At 51.5% G+C, this 22,432-nt stretch overlaps 9 protein-coding genes across 9 annotated transcripts; 5 read left to right on the top strand and 4 right to left on the bottom strand.

The window, feature by feature from the left end:
* Positions 1 to 146: 146 nt before the first annotated feature.
* Asppvi_000937 (uncharacterized protein) lies at positions 147 to 1,545 on the top strand (the record flags this gene model as incomplete). The annotated part of the gene is made up of 2 exons (XM_043297241.1): positions 147 to 180; positions 239 to 1,545. The coding sequence occupies 2 exons, from the start codon at positions 147 to 149 to the stop codon at positions 1,543 to 1,545; spliced, it is 1,341 nt and encodes a 446-aa protein (XP_043153176.1).
* A 939-nt stretch (positions 1,546 to 2,484) lies between these two features.
* Asppvi_000936 (uncharacterized protein) lies at positions 2,485 to 3,912 on the top strand (the record flags this gene model as incomplete). Its single annotated transcript, XM_043297240.1, has 2 exons — positions 2,485 to 2,586; positions 2,659 to 3,912. 2 exons carry the CDS (start codon positions 2,485 to 2,487, stop codon positions 3,910 to 3,912), a joined length of 1,356 nt encoding a protein of 451 aa, XP_043153175.1.
* Positions 3,913 to 4,165: 253 nt separating this feature from the next.
* Positions 4,166 to 5,273, top strand: Asppvi_000935 (uncharacterized protein; the record flags this gene model as incomplete). The annotated part of the gene is made up of 2 exons (XM_043297239.1): positions 4,166 to 4,324; positions 4,383 to 5,273. 2 exons carry the CDS (start codon positions 4,166 to 4,168, stop codon positions 5,271 to 5,273), a joined length of 1,050 nt encoding a protein of 349 aa, XP_043153174.1.
* A 39-nt stretch (positions 5,274 to 5,312) lies between these two features.
* On the bottom strand, positions 5,313 to 6,454 carry Asppvi_000934 (uncharacterized protein; the record flags this gene model as incomplete). Its single annotated transcript, XM_043297238.1, has 2 exons — positions 5,313 to 5,944; positions 6,022 to 6,454. The coding sequence occupies 2 exons, from the start codon at positions 6,452 to 6,454 to the stop codon at positions 5,313 to 5,315; spliced, it is 1,065 nt and encodes a 354-aa protein (XP_043153173.1).
* Positions 6,455 to 6,963: 509 nt separating this feature from the next.
* Positions 6,964 to 8,494, bottom strand: Asppvi_000933 (putative bZIP transcription factor (MetR); the record flags this gene model as incomplete). The annotated part of the gene is made up of 2 exons (XM_043297237.1): positions 6,964 to 7,589; positions 8,197 to 8,494. 2 exons carry the CDS (start codon positions 8,492 to 8,494, stop codon positions 6,964 to 6,966), a joined length of 924 nt encoding a protein of 307 aa, XP_043153172.1.
* Positions 8,495 to 10,036: 1,542 nt separating this feature from the next.
* On the top strand, positions 10,037 to 11,455 carry Asppvi_000932 (CENP-N/CHL4 family protein; the record flags this gene model as incomplete). Its single annotated transcript, XM_043297236.1, has 1 exon — positions 10,037 to 11,455. One exon carries the CDS (start codon positions 10,037 to 10,039, stop codon positions 11,453 to 11,455), a length of 1,419 nt encoding a protein of 472 aa, XP_043153171.1.
* Positions 11,456 to 11,870: 415 nt separating this feature from the next.
* Asppvi_000931 (RING finger protein) lies at positions 11,871 to 13,335 on the bottom strand (the record flags this gene model as incomplete). The annotated part of the gene is made up of 7 exons (XM_043297235.1): positions 11,871 to 11,902; positions 11,955 to 12,011; positions 12,096 to 12,217; positions 12,271 to 12,506; positions 12,565 to 12,626; positions 12,731 to 12,897; positions 12,953 to 13,335. The coding sequence occupies 7 exons, from the start codon at positions 13,333 to 13,335 to the stop codon at positions 11,871 to 11,873; spliced, it is 1,059 nt and encodes a 352-aa protein (XP_043153170.1).
* A 709-nt stretch (positions 13,336 to 14,044) lies between these two features.
* Asppvi_000930 (trafficking protein particle complex subunit 13) lies at positions 14,045 to 15,256 on the top strand (the record flags this gene model as incomplete). The annotated part of the gene is made up of 4 exons (XM_043297234.1): positions 14,045 to 14,111; positions 14,216 to 14,343; positions 14,391 to 14,909; positions 14,963 to 15,256. The coding sequence occupies 4 exons, from the start codon at positions 14,045 to 14,047 to the stop codon at positions 15,254 to 15,256; spliced, it is 1,008 nt and encodes a 335-aa protein (XP_043153169.1).
* Positions 15,257 to 16,245: 989 nt separating this feature from the next.
* Asppvi_000929 (guanine nucleotide exchange factor) lies at positions 16,246 to 19,799 on the bottom strand (the record flags this gene model as incomplete). The annotated part of the gene is made up of 2 exons (XM_043297233.1): positions 16,246 to 19,200; positions 19,254 to 19,799. 2 exons carry the CDS (start codon positions 19,797 to 19,799, stop codon positions 16,246 to 16,248), a joined length of 3,501 nt encoding a protein of 1,166 aa, XP_043153168.1.
* Between the last annotated feature and the right edge of the window lie 2,633 nt (positions 19,800 to 22,432).

Here is a 22,432-nt window from a genome sequence, read left to right as displayed (position 1 = left end):
GATTGCCCGATTCGTCCCTCTGTTACCTAAATTACCTGTATTTGCGACCTCGTTCGTTCGACATTGATTGGCAACACCGATTATCTGGAAATCCTCAACTCTAATCATTCACCGTGCAATTACTTGCAGATTGTTACGCGGCCAGGATGGCCACAGCTGAGGTGCCTACGCGGACTCATGGTTCGTCTTCGCAAGCATTCTGCCCCTCATGAGACAACCCCAAATTGATAGATGATAGTTCGCAGCGGACGTCGCCACCCGTTCTCTAGCTGGATGAAGAGACTTGCTAGCCTGAAGGGCTCCTCGACGGATTCTAGCACAATTCGCTGGTCCCATAAACGCCATGACTCTCACAAGAACAAGAGAAACAACAAGAACAACCCTTACCCGCTCTCCGGTACTACGAACGTTGCCGCTGAATACAGCAGTGATTTCGTGTCCGTCTCGGATACAAATGCTGCGAATGGGCCACGATCGTGCTCATATAGTGAACCTTCCATTGCGTGTTCCGGATACGACAACCAGGTCCCTGCGACAAGTGCAAAGTCGACAGCCCCGACAATCTCAACGAACGGGGACACGGCCATCTCCGAGGCAGCATATTCCAAGGCAGGAACGATGGCTACAGCAGGAGGAGGGATCAGCTCTCATGGTGGAGGCGAAGGGAGTACTTTCTCTTCGCCCGCGCCGTCGGTCCGTTCGTTGACAACCACCCTAACCACCGTGCAGTCAGCCGCGCCATCAACTCACTTCTACAACGTGCAAAGTACACACCAGGGCCTAGCGCCTGCGAACTCGACGCACAGCACAGCGAATCAACAAGTACAATTTTCCCAGCCATTTCCTTCCTCCCCCGCGACCGCGGTGCCACCCCACCTTGCCCCTCACGGCAACTCTCATACCTATAGCACTGCGACTGCCAACAATATTCTCACTGACAACGCATCCATCCTCACTCTGGCTTCGTCTTCAAAACGTCGCCGCAGGAACTCGCTAGATACGAACGCATCGGTCCGCGCTCTGGCGCCGTCCTCGGTATTTGGTGGTAGTCGCGAGAGTCTGCCACTGAGCGTGCTCAGTGCAAATGTTGGGGAGCCTTCCAACACGTCCACCTTCAATGCACCCGGAGTACTCAATCGTCCCAGCATGGTGGGCCTCGCTAGCGCTGAGCGGATTAGTGTATATTCAGCGTCCGGTGCGATCGCGAGCGGCGAACGGGGGAGCTACCATAACAAACCGAATCCAGGGACGGGAGACGGTGCAAGTGTGAAAAGCGCAGCGTATTCGCACAGTCGCAACGACAGTTATGCGGCGAGCATCTCGGGCGGGATCGGTGTCGCGGTCGCCAGCGGGTCCGTCAGTCAGCCCATGACGGGGAGGGTCAGTCGTCGCAGCTCGGGATGGGGTGAGATAACTGGTGAGGAAGGTGACCAGGAGAAAGATGACAAGGAAGATCGGCCAGCAGAAGTGAAGGAGGAGGATTCCTTTGATGCAATGCCTGAAGGGACGACTGAAACGACAACGACCGCGACGACAAAGAATTGATGACGCCGAACATGATATGACTTTATACACAGGAGAGTCTGCCGTGAGCTACGCAACGAAGTTACGCAAGATAACTGTATGACAGAGCGGGTTAGAATATTATCAATGGTTTCCTGGCCTTTTTTTTCCCTTTTTCCGCATGCGAGGGAAGGATGGAGGTCTGTCTGCTTGGGATGGGAGTCAATACACCTTAACCTGGGAGTTTGGGTTGCTTACTGTTTATTTGTATCTAGGTATACCTTGATTGTTGGATGCATGGACACTATTGATATCCCGCTGGTATTGTTTAGCATGATTAACTTTATTCATTATTTCTTGCTACTTGACACTTTACGTATGTATACCTGCAGTTTAAGTTTAGTAGGTAGTGCTTAATGCGTAGTGCTTAATGCGTAGTGCTTAATGTGTAGTGCTTAATGTGTATACCAACGTCAATTCTCAATTTGCGAATGTTGGTCACAATCATAACTGTAGAAATACTGCGAAACCCAAGAGAAATGTCAAAAGTACTGAGAGCGTGGCGCTGGAAGGAACCTTCAACAAGTGCAGGCGACGATCGTTCTCAACAATGGCAATGTTCGACCCCTGAAGGTCACCAATGCAAGCTCAGTGGCTGAAATGCACCAGAATTACGGAGTAGGATTCGGCGACAGCACCAAAGTGAGCTAAAGGTCCAAGCCAATTTATTAGGAGCTAGAAGGTGGAACAGCACATGCTTTCCAACCCCCCAGAGTCCCTTGCCGTGGGTGATCATATTATCATTAATTCGTGATGATTGATTGATGGATTGGTTCCTGAGCCAAGAACGATGCGGGTCTCTCCATCAGCAGAAAAAATAAACGCCTCCCTCCCGACGTCACTTCTTCTTTCTGTCCTTCCATTCATCTGTTGCGGCCCCCAGAATTTCCTTAAGGGCCTTTTAATTGGATAAGTGTTACCATGAAAGAGCATCGTCGTCGGCATGTCGCGGTGGTGGGCACAGGGATGGCAGGTTTGGCGGCGGCCTACCTGTTACACCATGATCCACAGCAGCGGTTCCAAGTGCGACTAATTGACAAGGTAGAAATTACTAATGTTCACTAGACGAAATCATCTGTCACTGACGGTGAATAGAAAGATCAAATTTCTCTGAGTGCAGAATCGATACCAATCCCCAGCTCGGACCCGGGGGTTAGCAAATCAGTGTGGGCCGACGTGCCCATGCGCGCCTTTGCCGGCGGCTTCTATGGCAATCTCATTCGGATGTACGACTATCTGGGAGTTCGATATCACTCGCAACCGTTTGTTTTTAGCTTCTCTCGGCTGTCTTCGCGACGACGACAGCGTCAGCAGGAGGAGGAAGAGCCGTATATGGTGCATACTTCCAACTTCCACCAGCTGTCCCCGTTACTCCCTCGCAGGGGAGACGTTTTCCAGTGGCTTACCGAAGCCGTTTTTGCACTTTTGTGCTATCTATGGTTCATCTTGTGTTGCTTTCTTGTCAGTCCGATAGAAGATGAATCGTTCGACCACTATCTTCGCCGCATCCATCTGCCGCAATACTACAACGCCAATTACCTCTTGCCGCTGATTTCGAGCGTCTGTACCTGCTCGCACGAGGAGCTGCTCCGGTTCCCTGCAGTGGATGTGCTCGCATACAAGCAGCTCACGCATCGCCAACCGCACTACGTCGTGACAGATGGGGTCCACGAGGTCCAGGAGACGCTCCTGCGTGGGCTAGACGTGCGGCTTGGTGTCCAGTTGACCAGAGTCACGCCGAGACCGAACGGAGTTGAACTCACGTACCGCATAGCGGACAGCAAGGCTCAGGAAATCACCGAATTGTTCGATCTGGTTGTTCTGGCTGTGTCCCCGGACGTCGTGGCGAACATCTTCGAGCCCTTGGCATCTAGTCTGAGCAAGGTTCCCACGACCACGGTGAAGACAGTGGCGCATACGGATTTTGCCAATCTCCCGCAGGTCGGGATGGGAGTCAAGCCAAAAGTTTCGGTTTCCAGTGAAGCCGGAGCCCCCCAGCACATTTACCTCCGCTCCAGCGCGTCCACCACAGAATCGGTCCACGTGCAGCCAAACTCGGTCCTTGTCACGACAAACCCGCTAACAGCTATCGATGAGACCAAAGTCATTCAATCAGCGTCATTTACGCGCGTGCTGCGAAGTCCGCAGAGCCGGCGGCTGATCAATCGCGTTTTTGACAAAGGAGGCAGACACGCTAATTCTAAGGCAATCAACTGGCGCAGTGGTGATAACGGCGTGTATCTAGCAGGAGGATGGTGCTGGGATGGAATGGTGCTCTTGGAGGGGTGCATTGTATCAGCGATGCGAGTGGCAGCCGACCTGGGGGTGGAAGTCCCATGGGAGAGATGAGGGTGGAAACATGAGCCTGACGTGAGATGACTGCATGTACATAGTAGTAATTCTGTGGAACCGACGACAGATACTAGCGTATATATATTTATATATAACACGAATAATGGGATTAAGCGACTGCTAATAATTGAATATGGCTCCGTCCTGGCCCTGGATGTGATGACCAGCGGCATCTTTGTTTACTACGCGCACGCCACCTGCTGTTCTAATCTCCTCAACATAGGTATTCATTCCCAACACAAAAATCGCCATGAACCCCATTACTTGGTTTCTCGGTCTTATTCAACACCTCTGGAAATTCATCTTCAGTCCAAAACAGCGTGACAAAGACCTCTACAGCCTGGACCATGCAATCCTCCACGTCCAGACTCCCCCGCCAAGCATGTGGATGAACATGGGGTATTGGAAGGTAGATAGCCACTCTCTTCCTCTGTACCGGTTTCCACATTTTCACGAGAGATATATAGGATGAAACCACCCTCGCGGGCGCCGCTCAAGCTCTTCTAGACCAAGTCCTCATCGCAGCCGGTCTGGTTGACCCGTCCGGGCGACCGGTCCCTCACCCGCCGCAGCGCAGGTTCAACCTCCTCGACGTAGGCATCGGCTGCGGCGACCAGTCGCTCCATCTCCTTAACGCAGCGCGACTACCTCGAGTAGTCCCAGGTGATGATGACGATGACAGCGCAGCCGCCCGTCCACTGCCCCTGTTCGATGCCTACATCGGCGTCACCATCGCTCCGTCACAGGCGGCGATGGCACGGCAACGGGTTCGATCGCAGGTGGAGGCTGCGATCTCGCCATCCAAAGCAGAGATCTTCTGCGCAGATGCCGCAGACCCGTCCTCCTGGAGTGCCGAGATGAAAGGCGCCCTGCGCGGTATGATCATCTCTTCCGAGGAGATCGGAATGTATTCCGACAACTGGGTCCTGGCCCTCGACATGTTGTACCATCTGCGCCCGTCGAGGCGTCCGCTGATCAGCTACGCTTGCCGGGATCTCCGCGCGTCCCTGATGGCGTTCGACCTCTTACTGTCTGAGAACGCATCGCCGTGGGAGCGGCTGATGCTCCGGCTCGTGTGCATGGTTACGGGGACGCCGTTCTCGAATTTCCTGACCAGGGCCGAGTACGAGGATCTGCTCGTCGGCGCCGGGTATGAGCGCGACTGCGTGCAGATGCGCGATCTCTCGGACCATGTCTTTGCGGGGCTGGCGGGTTTCATCGCGCGCAAGAACGAGGAACTGCGCCGGTTTGGGATGACCGTGGGCAAGTTCCGGGGGGCAGGGGCTGTGTTTGGCTGGTGGGCGAGGAGTGGCGTGGTTCGAGGAACGGTGATTATTGCAAAGAAACAGGGTCTATAGTCCAAAACTGCTCTTGTACATTACACATTATCTACTTCTTTAGTCATAAGCATCCAGCATTTCTTGTACGTCCCCCGAATGAGCTGCCGTCCATGAGACCACAACCAAGAAACAACACACCACGTCCCAGCTGACACTACTCACAGCCGGATGCTCGGACATGGCGCTTAGGAGTCGTCGCCAAAGCGTCCCCTCCGGTGTCGCGGTCAAAGCATATGTAGACTGCGCCACCAGAACCACCAAAATCGCAAACAACCACTTGAAAACCCTCGCGTACCGTCTGGCAGCCACAGCCACCGGCTGACTCTTCCCCCAACCCCTAGGCAGCATACCTGGCGACAGAGCCCCGGGGACAAACAGCAACAGGTGCGGAATCAGCAGCACGGGCATAAAGTAGCTCGTGTGCGCGACCAGGGGGACGACCGCCGCACTGAGCAGCGAGATAAGCACCGGACCGACCTCAAGCAGCGCCGGCGGCACCCACAGCGTCCCGTTCCCACGGGAGTCGTCGCCACTGCGAGACGCAGTCGCAGACTGCCGAGGAGTAGACTGAGACTGGCGCGGTAAGGAGACCACCACCGTCGCGGCGAAGAGACTCTGCGCGAAGGAAATAGCAACGACCTGGCCGAGGAGCATATACGTCCAAACACGGGGGATGTTGAATCGACGGCCTATTATCCATCACGTTAGAATCTTGAAGCTGGTGCTGATGCTGATTTTACAGCGGGGCACGCAAAAAGCAGCATACCCATAACACCCAGAAAGATACTCCACGCAATCGTAAACAGGAAGATCTGTCCGCTCCACCAATGCCGCTCCGGTGTCTCGGAGACAGTCTCCCACGCCTGTTTGAACAACTTCGTGTCGCGCAGCCACAGTTCCCCTTTCATGGGGAGAGAGGCGCGCTCGAGTTCAAGCAACTGGGCGAGGGTGCACTGGCCCCGCCATGAGCGGTAGGAATGAGCGAAGAAGGCGAACATGTAGTACCATGTCGACGCTAGACTGGCGCAGGCCAGAAGGATGAACAGGACGAGTTTGTGGGAATGTTTGCTCTGCCATTGGACGTTGGATTTACAGGTCTGGTAGCGATTGTAGATGGTGAGGCATGCGTGGCCGGCCAGGGCGGAGGCCAGACCCAGGTAGAAGATGAGGATGGGAAGTGAGCGGTATTCTTGCAACATATCGACGGTAATTCTGCTTTAACCTTGGCACATGAAAACCTACTGAGGTGGGATTCGTTGCTATCGTGACAGGATGTCCGAGGTCTGAGGTGATTTAAATACGGACAAAGTGCGCTGGTGATCTCTGATGCCGTGCATAAGCTGGTGGGCCTCGATCAGTGTCTTAATAACGCACACCGTACACAGCACTTAGAACTCGACTATTCAACGGTGTATAAAAATTTTATCCATATCAATTGAGATGAATTAAGTAAAAATTGAATTGCGTTCTAAGTGGAATCCCTCCAACGGGGCTCGCTGATAAACAGACAAATTTAACATATCGTCAATCATAAGACTCGCTCACCACCCTTGGCTCCGTGAGACGCCTTCCTCATTGCCTCCAGATAATGATCACCCAGATACTGGTTCAAAATATAAACAGAGAAGTTGTGATAAAATAACAGAAAATAATATATTCGATACTTTCGCTTTTTGTCTTTTTTTCTTTTTTTTCGATTTAGCTCTGCTCAAGCAGTGCCGACACCGATCTTGGACTCGGAACTACTCCGTTCAGCGTCGGCCTTCTGAGAGGAAAGGAATTTCTTGAACATGTTGGCAATGTCGTTCTCGGATTTCTTGGTCTCCTCCGCCGACTTGCCGTTCTTCTCAGTGATCAGGTTCTTCAGCCATTGATTCTCGAGCTCTAGAGCGGTCACGCGGGCTTCAAGAGCGGCATTCTTCTCAGAGGTCTCTTTGACCGTCTTTTCCAACGCTTGCTCCCGGAGCTTCTTCTTGACCCGGAATCGCGCGCTAGCAGCCGTGTTGCGGCGACGCTTGTCCTCCTCCGCGGCAATGCGGGCAGCCTCCTCCACACTGATAGGGGCCGCCTTTTGCGTGTTCTTGCGCTTGGGACCCGCCGCAGTCGTCGCAGAGGCAGCTGGAGCAGCTACTGGGCTGGTAGCTGGACCAGTAGGCGATGATGCAGAGGAGCTAGACTGACTCGGGTTGGCGTTGGTGTTGGTGTTGAAGGGTGCACTTGAGAGCCCCGAAGGGATTGATGGGATCTTTGAAAACTGCGTATTTTGAATCGGAACCTGAGAGTTGATCGAGTTCAAGTTGGCTGCTGAAAAATCGGGCATATTGCCGAAACCATCTAGGTGTGCGAGATTAGCCTCAGCCCATAACCAATCAGAAATACAGCGCTCCAAAAGCCAAGCTGGGCGACACCAGTGTATGAAACCATGGCAAGACAGAACAACACTGAAGCAATTGAGATTCATGAAAGCGGCCTGGTACACTCATGCCAGATGTATGCAACGAGAATAGCAATGATATGGGTCACGTGATATCGCGCCATAGTCGACCCTGTTCACGACAACGCTAAATTGCAAATTTGATGCACGAAGCACATAACCTTTTTTGAGATAGCCGCGCAAAGACAGGGGAAAAAGGTTCATGCAGACAGGGGTGGGTTTAGGTGCTTTGCTCATCCAATGATGGCCCGTGCAAGCAAACCACAACTATGTGCCCCCCCATGATCCAAAAGGATCATGCAAGATATCACGAGTTGCGTGAGAGAATGAGGGGAAGAAGAAGAAGAAGCAAAAATGTCTGAGCACAATTGACAGTCATAGCATGATTGATCATGTTAAATGGACAGGGGACAAGCCTTCAAGAACGTGTGCGGGGAACAATGGCGCCATATGTCCAGCTTCGAATGAAAAAAAAGCATCAGACCACTAGAAGTAGATTTCACTCACCACCTAGAAGATCCAGAAACTCCATATCGGAATTGCGGGTGGTATGTCCTCCATTCTGCCGTTCCGTTGGCTTCGCGCTGTCTTCATTTACKGCATCAAACGTAGGCAGGTTGAGATCTCCGAGATTGTCGAAATCGAAGAACTCGGTATTTGTGAACAACGAGAGATCAGCATCGAGATTGAAAGTATCTTGTCTCTGTTGCTGCTGCAAAGCCTGGTCGTAGGGCGAGGGAATGGCATTCAAATCATCGAGGTATTGGGAGAAGTTGGGGGCGCGGCGGCCGTTGTAACCGGACATGATGTATGAGTGAGGCTAAGCCTCTATCAAGTTCTCGAGACAAATCGAGTAGTAGCTGTTGGCTGTCTTCCTTTGCGTTTCGTTCAGATGATGCCTTGTGAGAGTGTCAAATGTGTGTCAAAGACGCAGGGGTCGATGACTCGTCTATATGACTCCGCCGTATCGATCCGAGAAGATGTCGTAGCACTTGTCAGATGTGCTCGAATAATCGCGTCGAGGTCGAATTGACTATGGAAGAGGGTCCGGAGATGAAAGAGTAGAAGAGAGAGGAACGAAGAGACCAGTCGATAATAATGAATAATACTCACGGTGGAACGCGGGACATCGGGGAGGTGGGTGGGAATTTGCGCAGGGTGGGGTGGATGATTAATCCGGCGGAAGCAAGTCAACACTCTTGAAGATGAATGGTCAAAGCGTTCCGATCACGATGATTAAAAATCAAAGAAGGGTTTCTCAGCCGGCATTTGACAAAACCAAACGACTAATCTATTGATGCTTGATAGTGTTCTATTCATTTATTTTATCCCTTCTACTGCATGCAAAATACAAAGCACGCTCTATCTAGAATATACAATTGAACACCTTCACTGGAATCTCCTTCGTCTCTGACCATCAACAGCATCGAAGTAAAACTTTCTTTGTCTCGCCACTGTGCCTTATTGACTTTCCGTATCGAGAAAAGATTACATCGCTTCCGAGTCATCTTTTTCGGCGGCCGAGATCGGAGTCCAACCGGATTTTAAAACGCCTCGAACCAGGCACTGGCCAATCTCCGGAACCATTATTTCACGATGAAGTATGCGAATGGCGGTGATCTCTCTCGAATATGATTCTCAAGCTGTTCTTGTCAATACCTCACTCTACTTAGGTACTATGCTCCGTATGCTATGCAACCTATGTCTGAGTAGCCTGTAGCTGTGTCTCTGCTGAAATTTAGCATGTGTTCAGTGTGACTGCTGAATGCTGAGAGAGCCGCTCACTCCTGAACAATCACAAGGAAACAGATTCCCGCACATTAATAATCAGCCTGCCTTATCTCGTATTCCTTTCCCTCGTGCGTTGGTGGGTGGCCCCAAAGCCTCGAGCTGACTGGTTGTTCCTCAGTCACCTTTTTTGGGTTTAGCTTTTTTGTCCATGACGCGGTTTGCGCATGAATCTCAGTTGCTGTCCTAGCCATGACCCTTGCAACTATACTCTGCAGAGCTCATGATGCTGCAGATAAGCTACCCTATGCCAGTAGACTTCCCTTGGCCTTCTTCCTAGTTTCTTCAGTGTGTGTCCGTGCCCTAACGTATAGATGGAGCGCGGGTGTGCAGCACTATTAGTAATAATGCTGCATACTTGCTTATCCTATGAGGTGTGAAGCAACTTATCGCCACGTGACTTATTTGCTTTGTTTATTCTGGTTCCATCTTGCGTGTTTGCTCTGCGGTCGCAATCCAGCTCTCACCAAGGAATTGCGCGCCATTGTCATGTAATTCAGCCTCATCATTGATTATGCTTCGACCATAGTGTAAAGTCGATCATTCAATCCATATCAGAATGGCGCGTCCAAAGTCTATCCGTGCGCCTACAGCCGCCAGTCTACCCAACACTCTCCGCATCCCCTCCTCGACCCCCTCTCTGATAAAGTCATTCTCTCGGCTATCCCGCCAGGCTCTTCTGGACCTGGTGTTTCAATGGCTCGATGATCGCAACGCGCAATTGTTTCCACCGTATCTTGAGCAAGACGAAGCCGAGAACCCCGACGAAGATGAACTCAGCCCGTACCCGGCCGCCGAATCGATCGAGGACGTGCGGAATGCTTACCAGGATTTACAAGACAGGAAAGGCGGCAAACGCGAGGTGATTGATCGTATATTGGAGGGCGACTGGCGACACGGTATTACTTTGCGCCAGCTGGCAATGGTGGACATTCGGTATATGGAAGACCATCCAGCAAGTCTGCGATGGACCGCATTTGAACTCGGTCGCATTGGCATGGATGGACCTCGATCCGCAGGAGCAACGGCGCCTGACGTTTCGGCATGTCTACCGCGCATCCACGCCGCTACTTTCCTGAGTAACCTTCAGCAGCAGATTTCTCCCCTGGTGAAAGCGCATTACCATCTCGTTCGCTCGTCCTCGCTTCCGCTCTCATTCCTGCGCATCTTAGTGACTAATTCTCCATACCAAAACCCTCGCCAGCCACCTGAGGCTCTGACGGACTCTTCGCGAGTGATGTACGTGGCTTTCCCCGATAGTTGCCCCTTCATCTACACGTCCATAGCATCATCGCCCGTCGCAAAATCAACTACATCCACCAACCATGCCGTCGCAACCGATGCTCGGAGTCTGCAGCGCATTGTACGAGACGCTTTACCCAAAGCATTATCGCGGCCACAAGAGCGATACGCTTTAAGAGCGACCTCTCTGACAGCGAAGAATCTGCAAGCTTTGCTGGCGCTCCGCGGTCCTGGAAGATCCAACGCGGCCAATGGAGCGTTCAGTATATTCGCCGACGCGGTACTCGAAGGGAGTCCCTTGGACCCACGTCCGTCGGATACAATTTCTCCGGAAGAGCACTTCCACCAAGAGTCAGATCATGGCAAGGAGAACGAAAACCAGGAGGACAGCAATACGGGCAAAGGAATGGAGCCTACTTCGCATATCGCCAAGAAGCGCAAATTAGCCGTTCATTCTCGTTTTGGCACATCGGGAACCCTCTCGTCTGCCCCTCTGGACCGCCTTGACGTGCGCCTGCTTGATCCGGCGAACGACGAGGATGACGAACATGATGTGGACCGCACGCAGCCAACAGTTTCACTCACCTTTGCCGGCTCGGACGTCATCAGCGGTATCCGCAAGCTTGCCGAACTGGGTGTTGTCGAGCCGGAGCGTATGCCTTCATGGATGACGGGCGAAGAAGCAGTCAGCGTCGCTGTTGTTCATCGAGGAAAGCGTATAATCAAAGATGGTTGACAGCAAGAGCAAGTCTCAAGAAACTTCTGATCGCCAACCAGCAAAACATTCCGAGGGAGAATCACGCTGGAACCCCACCCGACGCAACTGCCGCAGCGCAGTAGGCACCCGCGAAATACGGCTCGGCAAGATCCCAGGCTCTGTGTACGCCCATGACATTGAACATTGGACGTGTGGAGTCGTCAAGGTCGATAGCGCAGGCACCGACGATTACCTGTCAAGACTCTTGATGTACTGCGACTAGGCGAGCAGGATTCCGAGTCTGATCCGAGCCTCATAAGGTCAAATAAGGTCAATAGGTGGATATACTGCACATCTACGGGTTACACAGCTACACAGCGGTGCCTCGGACAGCAAGCGAAGTATCATTGGGATACATCAAGCAACACAAATACAGATAGGGGTATATAGCAATCTAGACCAATCCAAAACCCAGTGACCGACGCCCTTGCACCATGTAGCACGCAAACTCATTACCATCGCGAACGCCACGACCTACGTGACCCATAATAGGACGATCCCGGGGAACCCCAGTGCCGATAATATGTTGAAGAGTCTATCACCAAGCGTTAAAGATTAGCAACCTTTCCAAGAAACAAAAATCCGGGCGAAGGGGACAAGTACAGGGACGGTCTCGTACCGCGTTCGCCAGGCATGCCGAGCAGATGCCCCACATTGACATAACCTTCTTCGTTGACGTATCCGTCCTTGGCGAGCTGTTTTAGATCCAGTTCGCTGCTACCGGTCTCCCATGCAGAACGGCTAGACGAGAGTCAGTATATGTCCGCAGTCTTTGTACAGGTAGCAGAACCCACCAGTAAACGCAACGCACCCCCTGCGCGTTCTGCGTTGCAGCCCATTGCAAGAAACAGGTCTTGTGAATGTTATTCCCGCATGCTGCGCGGCACCAGACGATCTCGTCTTTTTCCGGCTCGAGTTCCATGAAGCAGATGGGACAGTCTCCTTCGATGGGCTTGCGCTTGCCATTGTTGTCCTCCGACTGTTCCTTTTGGCTACTGAGGGGCGATGACTGGTACATTTCACGAAGTTCCTGCATGCGATTTGCGTAAGCAAATTTATACAATTGCATCCTTTGCGTGAACCCTTACCGAGGATAAGAATGCCAGCTGGTACTGTAGATGCTCCGGGGCTTTGAGGGCGTTAATTAGGACTTGATAGGCCATAGTAGTTAGCGACCGTAAGAATAGAATAAAGATATAACGCCAGTGATGGGCGAATAGGGGTCACAATCTTCAAAGAAAGGCGTATGCATACCGTAGAATATGTGCTTGCACTGATTGCCTTTACCTCCATCCGGACAGTCGCAGGAAGGCACCTTCCCAATCACAATGGTGTACAGATTCCCCGTTGTCCCCGCCATTTTAAACACGACTTCAGGCGCATCATCGACCTCGGTGACACAGTGTTCCACGACACACATCCTGCTCAATGGCCGGGTCAGTGAAAGACGCATGAAAGCAGTACGGCCAGTCCTACCTCTGGGTTCGTGCCCGCATCATCCTTTCCATTATACACTTGGGCGCCTGTTTACGAAACGGCTTAGCGCGTCGCTCGGGAGTCGGCTGGCCAGAAAGGCGCTTCTTGGGGCTTCGAGTCTTCTTGGTTGGGGTCGTGACGGGTGAGTCTGCTGTCAAGTCGATCACCTCGACGGAGCCAGCTGAGGCTGCGGAGGCGGTATTCACTCGTCTCCGGACATTTTTTACTGGAGTTGTCAATAATTTGATCTCATCATCGGCGTCCCGTTTTCTCTTGGTTGTTGGTCGTGTATTGCCGGTCGTGCTCGTGCCGTAAACTCGACGTTGCGCCGGCGAGGAGCGGGTGATTGTTTGACGAGATGTTGTCGTTCGTGTACTTCCCATATTGACTAGCAGTACAAGCCACGTATACAGCGACACGAATGGGAAAAAGTGGTAGACGTTGATACACCGATCTGAGCTACGGTGGCGTTCGACAAGTTGATAGATTTGTTTTGAGACGCGACCTGGAACGCTGACATAATCACATCCTTCAATCGACGAAAATGGACGTAAACCTGATACTGTGTTGATTCTTTTGATATTGCACCTTGAATATTGGAATAATCTCTCCTTTGTGCCTACCTAGAATATTCCAATAAGGAGTCGATGACACAAAACGGCGTAGATATACCATCATCATATCTGGAGGTTTGCTGGGTTTGTGTACTTTGTCCTGTTTGCTGGCACCGATAAGTTATCAAGATAGCGATAACAAGGAGACACAGCATTCTTGCCAAATATTTCGAGATTGACGGCTTTCCCTTCTTTTGTTACCTTTATTCCTTTCATAGGAGCTCTGATATATCAATGGATCTTGACCACAGCATTTCCAGTCGCCGATGGCCTGAAATATGACCTGCATATGCTCAACTGTTATATTTTGACTGTTGTAAGAGGTAATCTGAAGATAAGAGACTGCTATACCTTTTTAGGAAAGATTATGTAACCCCGCATGACTACATCTTAGCCCAAACAGATGATTATCGTTGGTGTTTTCAAAGATTCCTCATGGTATGATAGACTGAAGGAATAACTCCTTCAGGGTAGACATATGGCTCGTCCGCGAGGCTACTCGGGAGCTGATAGCTCCAAAGAACCCCATGCGGTCTCCCTAAAAGGTATGCACAATTGGGATCTCAACTGAAGCTACCACTCGCTGATGCGGCCTCAGTATTGCGGTAAGCCGAGCTCCAAGAAGCGTTCGGCTATCATGCTAACCAAGTAAGGCTGTCACGGCCTTCACTATCCAACCAATACCCCCTTCCGGCTGCAAACACCAAGATCTCAAGTAAAGCATCCCTGAGCTATCCATCCGACAATACCGATGACAAGTTCATCCTTAGTCCTAACGTAAGCACTCATCGCCTTCCACCAAGCACAAGCTAACAAACCTGCAGCTGACTTTGCCGCCCTCCTTTGGCTCGGCATACGTCGGGGAAACGTTCGCCTGCACGCTCAGCGCCAACAATGAGCTGCCGGAGGACGAGACCTCGCGCGTCGTCACATCCGTCCGCATCGTCGCGGAAATGCAGACTCCATCCCAGGTAGCCTCACTGGACCTGGAACCAGTGAACGATCCGGCCCAGACGGACGGCCTGCAAAGGGGACAGTCCCTGCAGAAAATCGTCCGCTTCGACCTCAAAGAAGAAGGGAACCACATCCTGGCTGTCAGCATCAGCTACACCGAGACGCTGATCGGCTCCGACGCGCAGGCTGCCAGCGGCCGGGTCAGGACCTTCCGCAAACTGTACCAATTCGTGGCTCAGCCGTGCCTCAGTGTCAGGACGAAATCCTCGGAGCTGGCTCCGTTGGAGGTGGAGAATAAGTCGTTGGGACCGTACGGGAAAACCCGGCTTCTGCGATTCGCTCTGGAAGCACAATTGGAGAATGTGGGGGATGGCACCGTGGTTGTCAAGGTTTGTGGGAGAGGTACTTTTACTGGGTCATATCATGTCTGACTGCCGGACAGCAAACGAAACTCAATCCCAAACCGCCGTTCAAAGCCGTTTCCTTGAACTGGGACCTGGAGAGGCCGGACAAGGCCGACTGCCAGCCGCCCATGCTGAACCCACGGGATGTCCTGCAGGTTGCATTCTTAGTTGAGCAGGAAGAAGGCCAGCAAGAGGGACTCGAAGCTTTACAAAAGGACCTGAGACGAGATGGCAGGGCCGTCCTGGGGCAACTTTCGATTGAATGGAGGGGTGTTATGGGGGACAAGGGGTTCTTGACTACCGGAAATCTGTTGACAAGGAGGCGATCCTGAGGTAATCTAGTGCTTATACATCCAATCACCTTTGCAATAATGAAGTCTCAAGGAGCTCCATGAGTGCTGGCTTTGTCATATGTCAATAGACTACAGAGTGTATTATTCTAATAAGAGCCTCCGCCATTTGTTTCATCAACAGATGCATAGAAATTCTCATAGCTGCTGCTGCATGGCTCCATTCCCCCAGAGATCTACAAGATAACATTTGTCGCCATGATGTACCTCCCGCCAGGAGATGTCAATAGTCTAACAGCTACTGCGTTACTGCCTTGACTTCTTGAGCGCTAGAGAAGGATGATACTTGGTATTCTCACTTGCGGTGAGATCCTTTACATTACTCAAGGTAGGTATCGAGATAGGAGAGTGGAGAAGTAGTGGATAGAAAGGATGTGAATGAGATCAATAGATTAATTGACCTAGAGAACCTATGAATATATACAGTACAGTACAATGCCTTTTCCTCCAGCCGAATGCGATCCATATCCATTTCCAAACCAGGTATCACAAATTCCAACCAAGTTTCCTTTCCACGATGCAGCCCAATCCAGTAAATCAAGAAATATAGTAAAACAGTTCCTCTCGACGAATTGACGTTCCAGCATCCACAACCAAAGGGGTATCTATTCCTGTTTTCTGTAGCCTCCGGAGCCGCGAGGCTCAGTGTAGTAGGGGTCTAATCCCAGAGCACCTGTGCTATGCACACTATTGATATCCCGCGGGTACTCCAAATCAATCCGGTCGCTTTGTCAGAACGATCGCAAGAAGAAAATGAGAGCAAAAATTTTGAGATCACAAGTGCCGCCCGAGATATTAGAAGTATCGACAACGAAGGTACGGATCAAAATAAGCGATGGCATCGTATAAAGCATGAACGAAGATAATCAAAATCTGATCGATCAAAAAGTCATAAAGTCGTAAGATAAGCTCAATGACCGTCAGTGTACGGCCGTAATCAGCATATAAAAAAGAAGATATGGCTAATAGAATTAACCATTGGTAGCGACCGACTTCGGCTTGGAAGGATGAGTCCAGGCGAAGAGGTCAAATTTGTCCTTAGCGTTCTCCATGATAGAGGAGGCGCTAGACTCTGGCTGCAAAGTCGGCCGCGGCGTGATCTCGCGCGGCTCCAGAATGAGAGAGCGACGATAGAAAGTCTGCAGGCTCTTTTCGCCGTTGGAACGCACCCGCACCAGCTCGTTCTGCATCCAGGTCTGAAGTTCGGGAACTTCGGTGAGACGGTAGGGGATCTGGAACCGCTGGAGCTCGCTGATGATCTTGGCGGTCTTCATGTGTTTGTCAAAGTTGATGACTGTCATCTCGCCGTCATCGGTGGGCAGGCTTCGCAGGGGCTGGTTCCCGTGGTCCACGAATGTCAGGTCCGTGAGGTAGGTGCCGACAAAAGGAAGACACGGCGGAACATGGGTCTGCAGTCTCTGCCGCAGGACAGCATAGTTGCGCGACACATCCACGATGCCCCGTAGGGTGTCAAGGGTGGCCTTGGTCTTCTGCGATACCACCTCCCAGGTCCGCTTCAGACGCGAGATCATCGACGAGTTCAGAGAGCAGATAATGGCCATCAGAGTGTCATAGTTGTTGAGTTCCAGGCACTTGTTAGCAATCTTGACCCACTGCTTGATGATGGCCGCCCGCTTCTTCGGTTCCTCCAGCTGCAGGATGGAATCAGCCACCAGATGAGCGAGATCGGTGGACAAAGTCGACATGGCACGGACATTGACGGCCAGTGAAGCGCTCTTCTTCATCCACTCCGTCGCCAACAGCTCCTCGGGAAGAATGGCGCAGAAGATGCGTGACTCCTTGATTGTGAGCTGACGGGCCAGTTCCATAGGATCAAAGTCCAGGATGCTAATCGCAGCCTCGCCGTTCTTCCACTGTTTCAGCAGGTTCACCTCCTTCTTGCTGAGAATGGGAGGGGGAAGAGGAGTGTCTGGGTGCACATATTGTGCGGTTGCGGTGTTGGTCTTCCCCATGGACGAGATGAGACGGGGCACAACGGGTCCTTGAAGCGTCGAAACCTTGTCCGTCAGCTCCAGGAGGCGTTTTCCGGCGGAGGGAAGGGATTGAATCAAAGTAGTGTTGGCAAAGTTGACAATAAAGTCCAGAGCCGAGGTATCGCAGTCATGGCGCCAATGGGACTCGAGCCAGCCCTTGAACACGTTGTACACGCGAAGACGAACGGGCCCCGCTGCATGCGGAGTATCGCCAATGTAGTCAAACCGATCAGCAAGAGCCTCGGCAAACTCCAGCGGCGTCGCAAATAGGCGGAAGGTGAGGTAAAACGTCGAGACGAACATCGCGTCTGGCGTTGATCCATGAGAGGTGAGCTTCTCGATCAGCGCCCGAAGGCTGCCGCCCATGACTTGACCATCCTTGAAGATCAATTCATGCGCGTAAGTCTTCTCCAGAATATTTACTTCAGTCTCCTCTCCCTCCTCTGCCAGCGTCGAGTGGCTGACACAGCTCTTGAGCGATGGAGCCTGGTAGCTGCTGCCAATGTCTGGGGATGTGGCTCGGGTAGAAGTTTGAGAGACACCACTCATTTCGGAGTCACGGAGGTGGCTGTGGTAGGTGAAGCTGCTTCCAGTACTAGTCACTCCACGGCCAAAAGACTCACCGATCTCGGACTTGGGATGGCTGATACGGTTCTCGAGTATCTTGACACCAGCGGTTGCATCATAAGACGACGAGAATGAGGCCTTCTCCGGGCTGGTGGGAGGGATGGTAGCGGATGGCAATGACGCCTCGTCGGTTGCTGCAATGGTGGGGCTGCTGAGTGTGCGGGAATTGAAAGAGGATGGAGTGGTATCATCGGTAAGTCCAGGGGTGGGAGGGGAGTAGTCGAGATCTGTGTTCTGGGGGATCTGCAGGGGAGGTGGTGGAAGTCGCAGGGATGATCCAGGTTGGTCGCCTTTCTGCTGTTGCAATTGCGACTCGGGCCCAACACCGACTAATGGCGTCGCAACGTCTTGCGGTAGTGCCTCGAGTTCGAAATCTCCAACCTGCTCAAGCACCAGGCGAGCTTTAGCCAGACAGTTCCCTGCCGCTCGGACGCAGTCGGTGGCGGCGTCGACTAGTCGCTTTCCTTCATCGGGCATGAAGACAAGCTCATCGTCGGGGGACTGGGCGGGTCGGAAGGCGTCCCGTGCAGCGAAAACGAGCTCGGAGAGTCGCTCATACATCGTATCCTTGGCGCGCTCCAGGAGCGCACTGCCTTGAGAGTCGTGTTCACAGACGGCCTCGACCACAGTGAGCAGACCCCGACAGGACCGAACGGCCTGCTCGGTGGTGACGACTAGCTCGGTTGAGGAGCGAGACTGCAGGTGGAGACCGATGAACGAACCCAGCACGCCGAGGAAAGCATCGTACGTGGCGTTGAGTCGTTCCGACGCGAGATTCGGGTTCCGGGAAGCTGCAGCAGGTCCCGAGTAAGACACACGGTGGGAGATGGATATCCGTTTTGTGGCGACAGAAACGGGCCGGGGCTGCTCAAACATGTCCACTCGGGTGGAACAGCGACTCGTAGACATGCAGCTACGGTTGAGAACACGCGACTCGTTTCGTTCCGTCTCAGCCTCCGAGGGAGCCCTTTCCGACATGACGAATGTCTCGGATGCAGGTGTAAGGGGAGAAGAGTAATCCTTAGTTTGCTCCAGCTCCGCGATTGTTCGACCCAAACCAACCTCCTCGTTCCAGATATCGAGAAACCGTACGCCGCGGGTCACGACGCGGAACGCCTTGAGGAGCATCTCATCGACCAGGTACTCGACCTCGTCTTGTAAGGGATTTCCGCTAGCAATCACTTGGAAACTCTTGGTTGTACGCACAAGCGCTGTGAGATCCGAAAGCAATGCTTTTCTGTTTCTTCGCAGACCCTCGTGCCTTCGGACAAGGAACGAGTCGCGGGTGAGACATTCTGATTTTTCCTGGAGCGCTGTCAATGGCTTAGTCTTTGGATCGCTCGACTCGGGACACTCACCAGAAGGAAGCGTACTCCGGCAATCAGGCCCCTTACAAGATCCTGGTTTCCAAAGTCACGAAGAGACGACCCGCATCCACCTCGGATAATATCCCAGAAGTCGGTCAATGCCTTCAGGAGGGGTCTCATGGGTAGTTGGTCGTAAGCTTCGCAGTAATTGGTGGGTAGCCAGCCTCGGGCTCCGGTGTCAAGAAGTGTTCCGTCAGCCCAGCCATTGGTGTGTACCGAGTGTACCAGAATGATATCTCCTTGGTCCAATGGCAAAGTAATCGTGGCTGGCGAAACGTCTCCCGGCGGATGGAACGGATAGAATGCACGAAGATAGTTGTGGAAGACGGCCCGGGGGGCCTCCGTCCGATCCATGCTGTTGTCTTTAGATGAGGTTGCGCAGTACGGCGTCAAAGGTGGTGACATCTGCAGACTGTGCTGCGAGGAATAGTAACGATCGCTAGAAGGGTCTTCAGACTCTGAAGTGGTCGACCCGGAAGGATTTCTGATCGTCTTTTCGACTTTTAACGGCGCAATGTGTCGTTTCATTGGTTCCATGTCTCTATTCCCTAGCGACCTATTCGTTCTCTTTCTCGGTTCTGGTAGCGTCTAGCCGGCGCGAAGGTCACTGACCAAGCGATTAGGTGAAGCAGAACTCAATGAGCATCCTCATAGGAGACTGTCCTTTAGAGATAGGGTAAATGCAAGAGGAATTGGAAGTGGATATCAGGATCCCTGGCCTGAATGAATCAAGGTTGTAGCGATGACGCCCACAGCGGTCCGACAAGCGGACAGGTTACTAGGGTCAACGGTTAGCGGTGGCTTGATCCCTTTTACACAGTAGGGACGAAGGGTGATGGTCTCAGGGTTGTCGATGAGGATGTGTTGCCAGGGTTTATTGTTGTGCACCTCAACCTAGGGAATGTTGGCTGCCAAGGGCAGTGGGGAGAAGGAATGGAAGGAATGCTGGGGACAGAAAATATTCTTGGATTTCCTTAATTGGATTTGGAAGAAGCGAGGGCACAGACATACCTATGGTCTAATCTTCAATAACAATGATAGGAAATGGTTATCGACAGGCTCTCAACATGGCCTACAGCAGCGTCAAGGGATAGACCACGCTGCGTACAAAATCTTGGGAGCAAGGAAGGAACAGGCACACGTTCCAAGTCGCAACGAGGGCGAGGTAGGAGATAATTCGACGAGCACGAGAAGGAGGGTCCGGAGAATTGAAAGTGGTAGGGGAAGGGATGGAGGGGGAAAAGACGACGAAGATAGGGCAACAGATTTCACTCGTTGTTCTGGAGATGATATAAGTGAGAATCTTCCCTTGATCCCGCCACCAGCAAGTAATCTCGAGCAAGAGTAGTAGTAGTCGTGACTAATAGCTGAAATGGTTGATCTCTTCTCCTTTCGAGGTTCTGGAACTATGCTCCTTGAGCTGCAAGGACCACTTGGACCCTCGAATCCGGGGGGAAGGATTACGGAGACGAAGGGAGAAGTCGAACAATAGCGTTGAGGATGTCGATAAGATTCTCGCCCCAATTGACTCGACACTCGACAGTCCGACAATGAGGGGAATAGCTGTTGGGTTTGTCGACTCTGTTCCGCCTCAAACACCAAGCAAGGGTCTGAGAAACACCAACAGCAGGGAGGAATGAACGGTCCGTCTGTTTGACGAGTCGTGTTTCTTGTTTGCAGCGAGGGATTGCCACCGGCAGCAATTGTTTAATGACGATGAAGATGTTAATCTGGTGATGACGATGATGGTAATAATAATAATAATATAAAAAAAAAATAACAATGAATGATCGTAGACCAGMAATGATCTTTGAAGAAAGAGGGAGAGAGAGGGAAAGGAGTATGTGATGTTGACAGATGGAGGAGAGCAGCAAAGTAAGTACTGAGTATCAGGCTATTGGCATAAGTATGGTCTGGACAGTAGTCATAGCAGGTGGAATCTTAAAATAAGAATTAATATTAATATAATTACGTAGTAGTAGTAGTGTTGTATTAATATTAGTTTCATTTGATATATCAAACAAAGAAAAGGAGAGATAAAGATATTAGTGAGTCGCCATGGAGAAAAAAAAAGGGACTAGAACCAGTCATCGAGCACGAACTAGACTAGCAAATAGTCCGTTGGCACTACTTTTCCCTAGTCGAACGATAATAATCAAGGTCAAGTAAAAAAGCAAAAAATAAAAAGTCAGCCAAAAATCCCGTGCGAGGGACAAAGGATCCAGTTCTTTGCTTAAGAAAGGTGGAGTATCTACAGAGTATGCTCTCCATAGACACTAAGACAGGGTGGAATCGGGCGAGGATGGAGTATTAGAGCAGGGAGTACGGAGTACACTCTAGAGAGCATATCATTTAACACCCTTATTATCATGTTTTCAGTCTGAAGACAGTCCCATATCCCCCATGTCGTTTGCTTCGTATGCTATCGTCCTCCTGCTCTTCACCAATTCTGTGATGCAACGCGATTGACCTCGTCATTTCCCGAGGACAGACGACCAAGAGCTTAACCATCGACGAAACGCAAGCTAACAAAGGTCGCCAGAGCCAAAATCAGAATATGCTAGGATGGATTAGGTAAGTGATCTTCCATCACATCAGTCCAGAGTCCTGTCCAAACTCCAAAGTCCCGGTGGTCCCCCATTCGGTTGGAGACGAGGATGAACGACTCATACGGTGCCGTGCTAAATCGAAGACTAAAATGGTCCCAAAATGATCACTGGTTTGAATCATTGGGGAATTGGAACCTCTATCACGCATTCACTGGGAAATAACTATCAAAGTGATCACATTATCAATCACAGACTAAGAAACGGCTCGAGGACGATCCAAACGGACCGAGTCCCTTTTCCCCTGTCCAACTATTCCAACTATAATCACGATCCTTGTCCTTAGCCACGGAAAAAAAAGAAAAAGGAAAGAAAAATTGACGTGATGTCTAGTATTTATATTAATAATTGGCCTATTACTTTCGAGAAATAGATTAAATGTCAAAGTTCCACCTACCAATGCCAGGACGTAAACACCATAAAAATACCCAATGCTGAATGAATCCTGCCGTTCCACTGTGCAAAGACCCGCATATGGGACAAACAGAGACAAACCCCGCCAAATTGGACATTTTCTTAGCAGTTAGCACAATTGAGAGGATTGAGTCTAGGTATCTGTAGTCC

The sequence above is a fragment of the Aspergillus pseudoviridinutans genome (genome assembly GCF_018340605.1).
Source record: "Aspergillus pseudoviridinutans IFM 55266 DNA, scaffold_1, whole genome shotgun sequence".
NCBI classification, from domain to species: Eukaryota; Fungi; Ascomycota; class Eurotiomycetes; order Eurotiales; family Aspergillaceae; genus Aspergillus; species Aspergillus pseudoviridinutans.
This window is presented reverse-complemented; position numbering and strand designations above follow the sequence as displayed.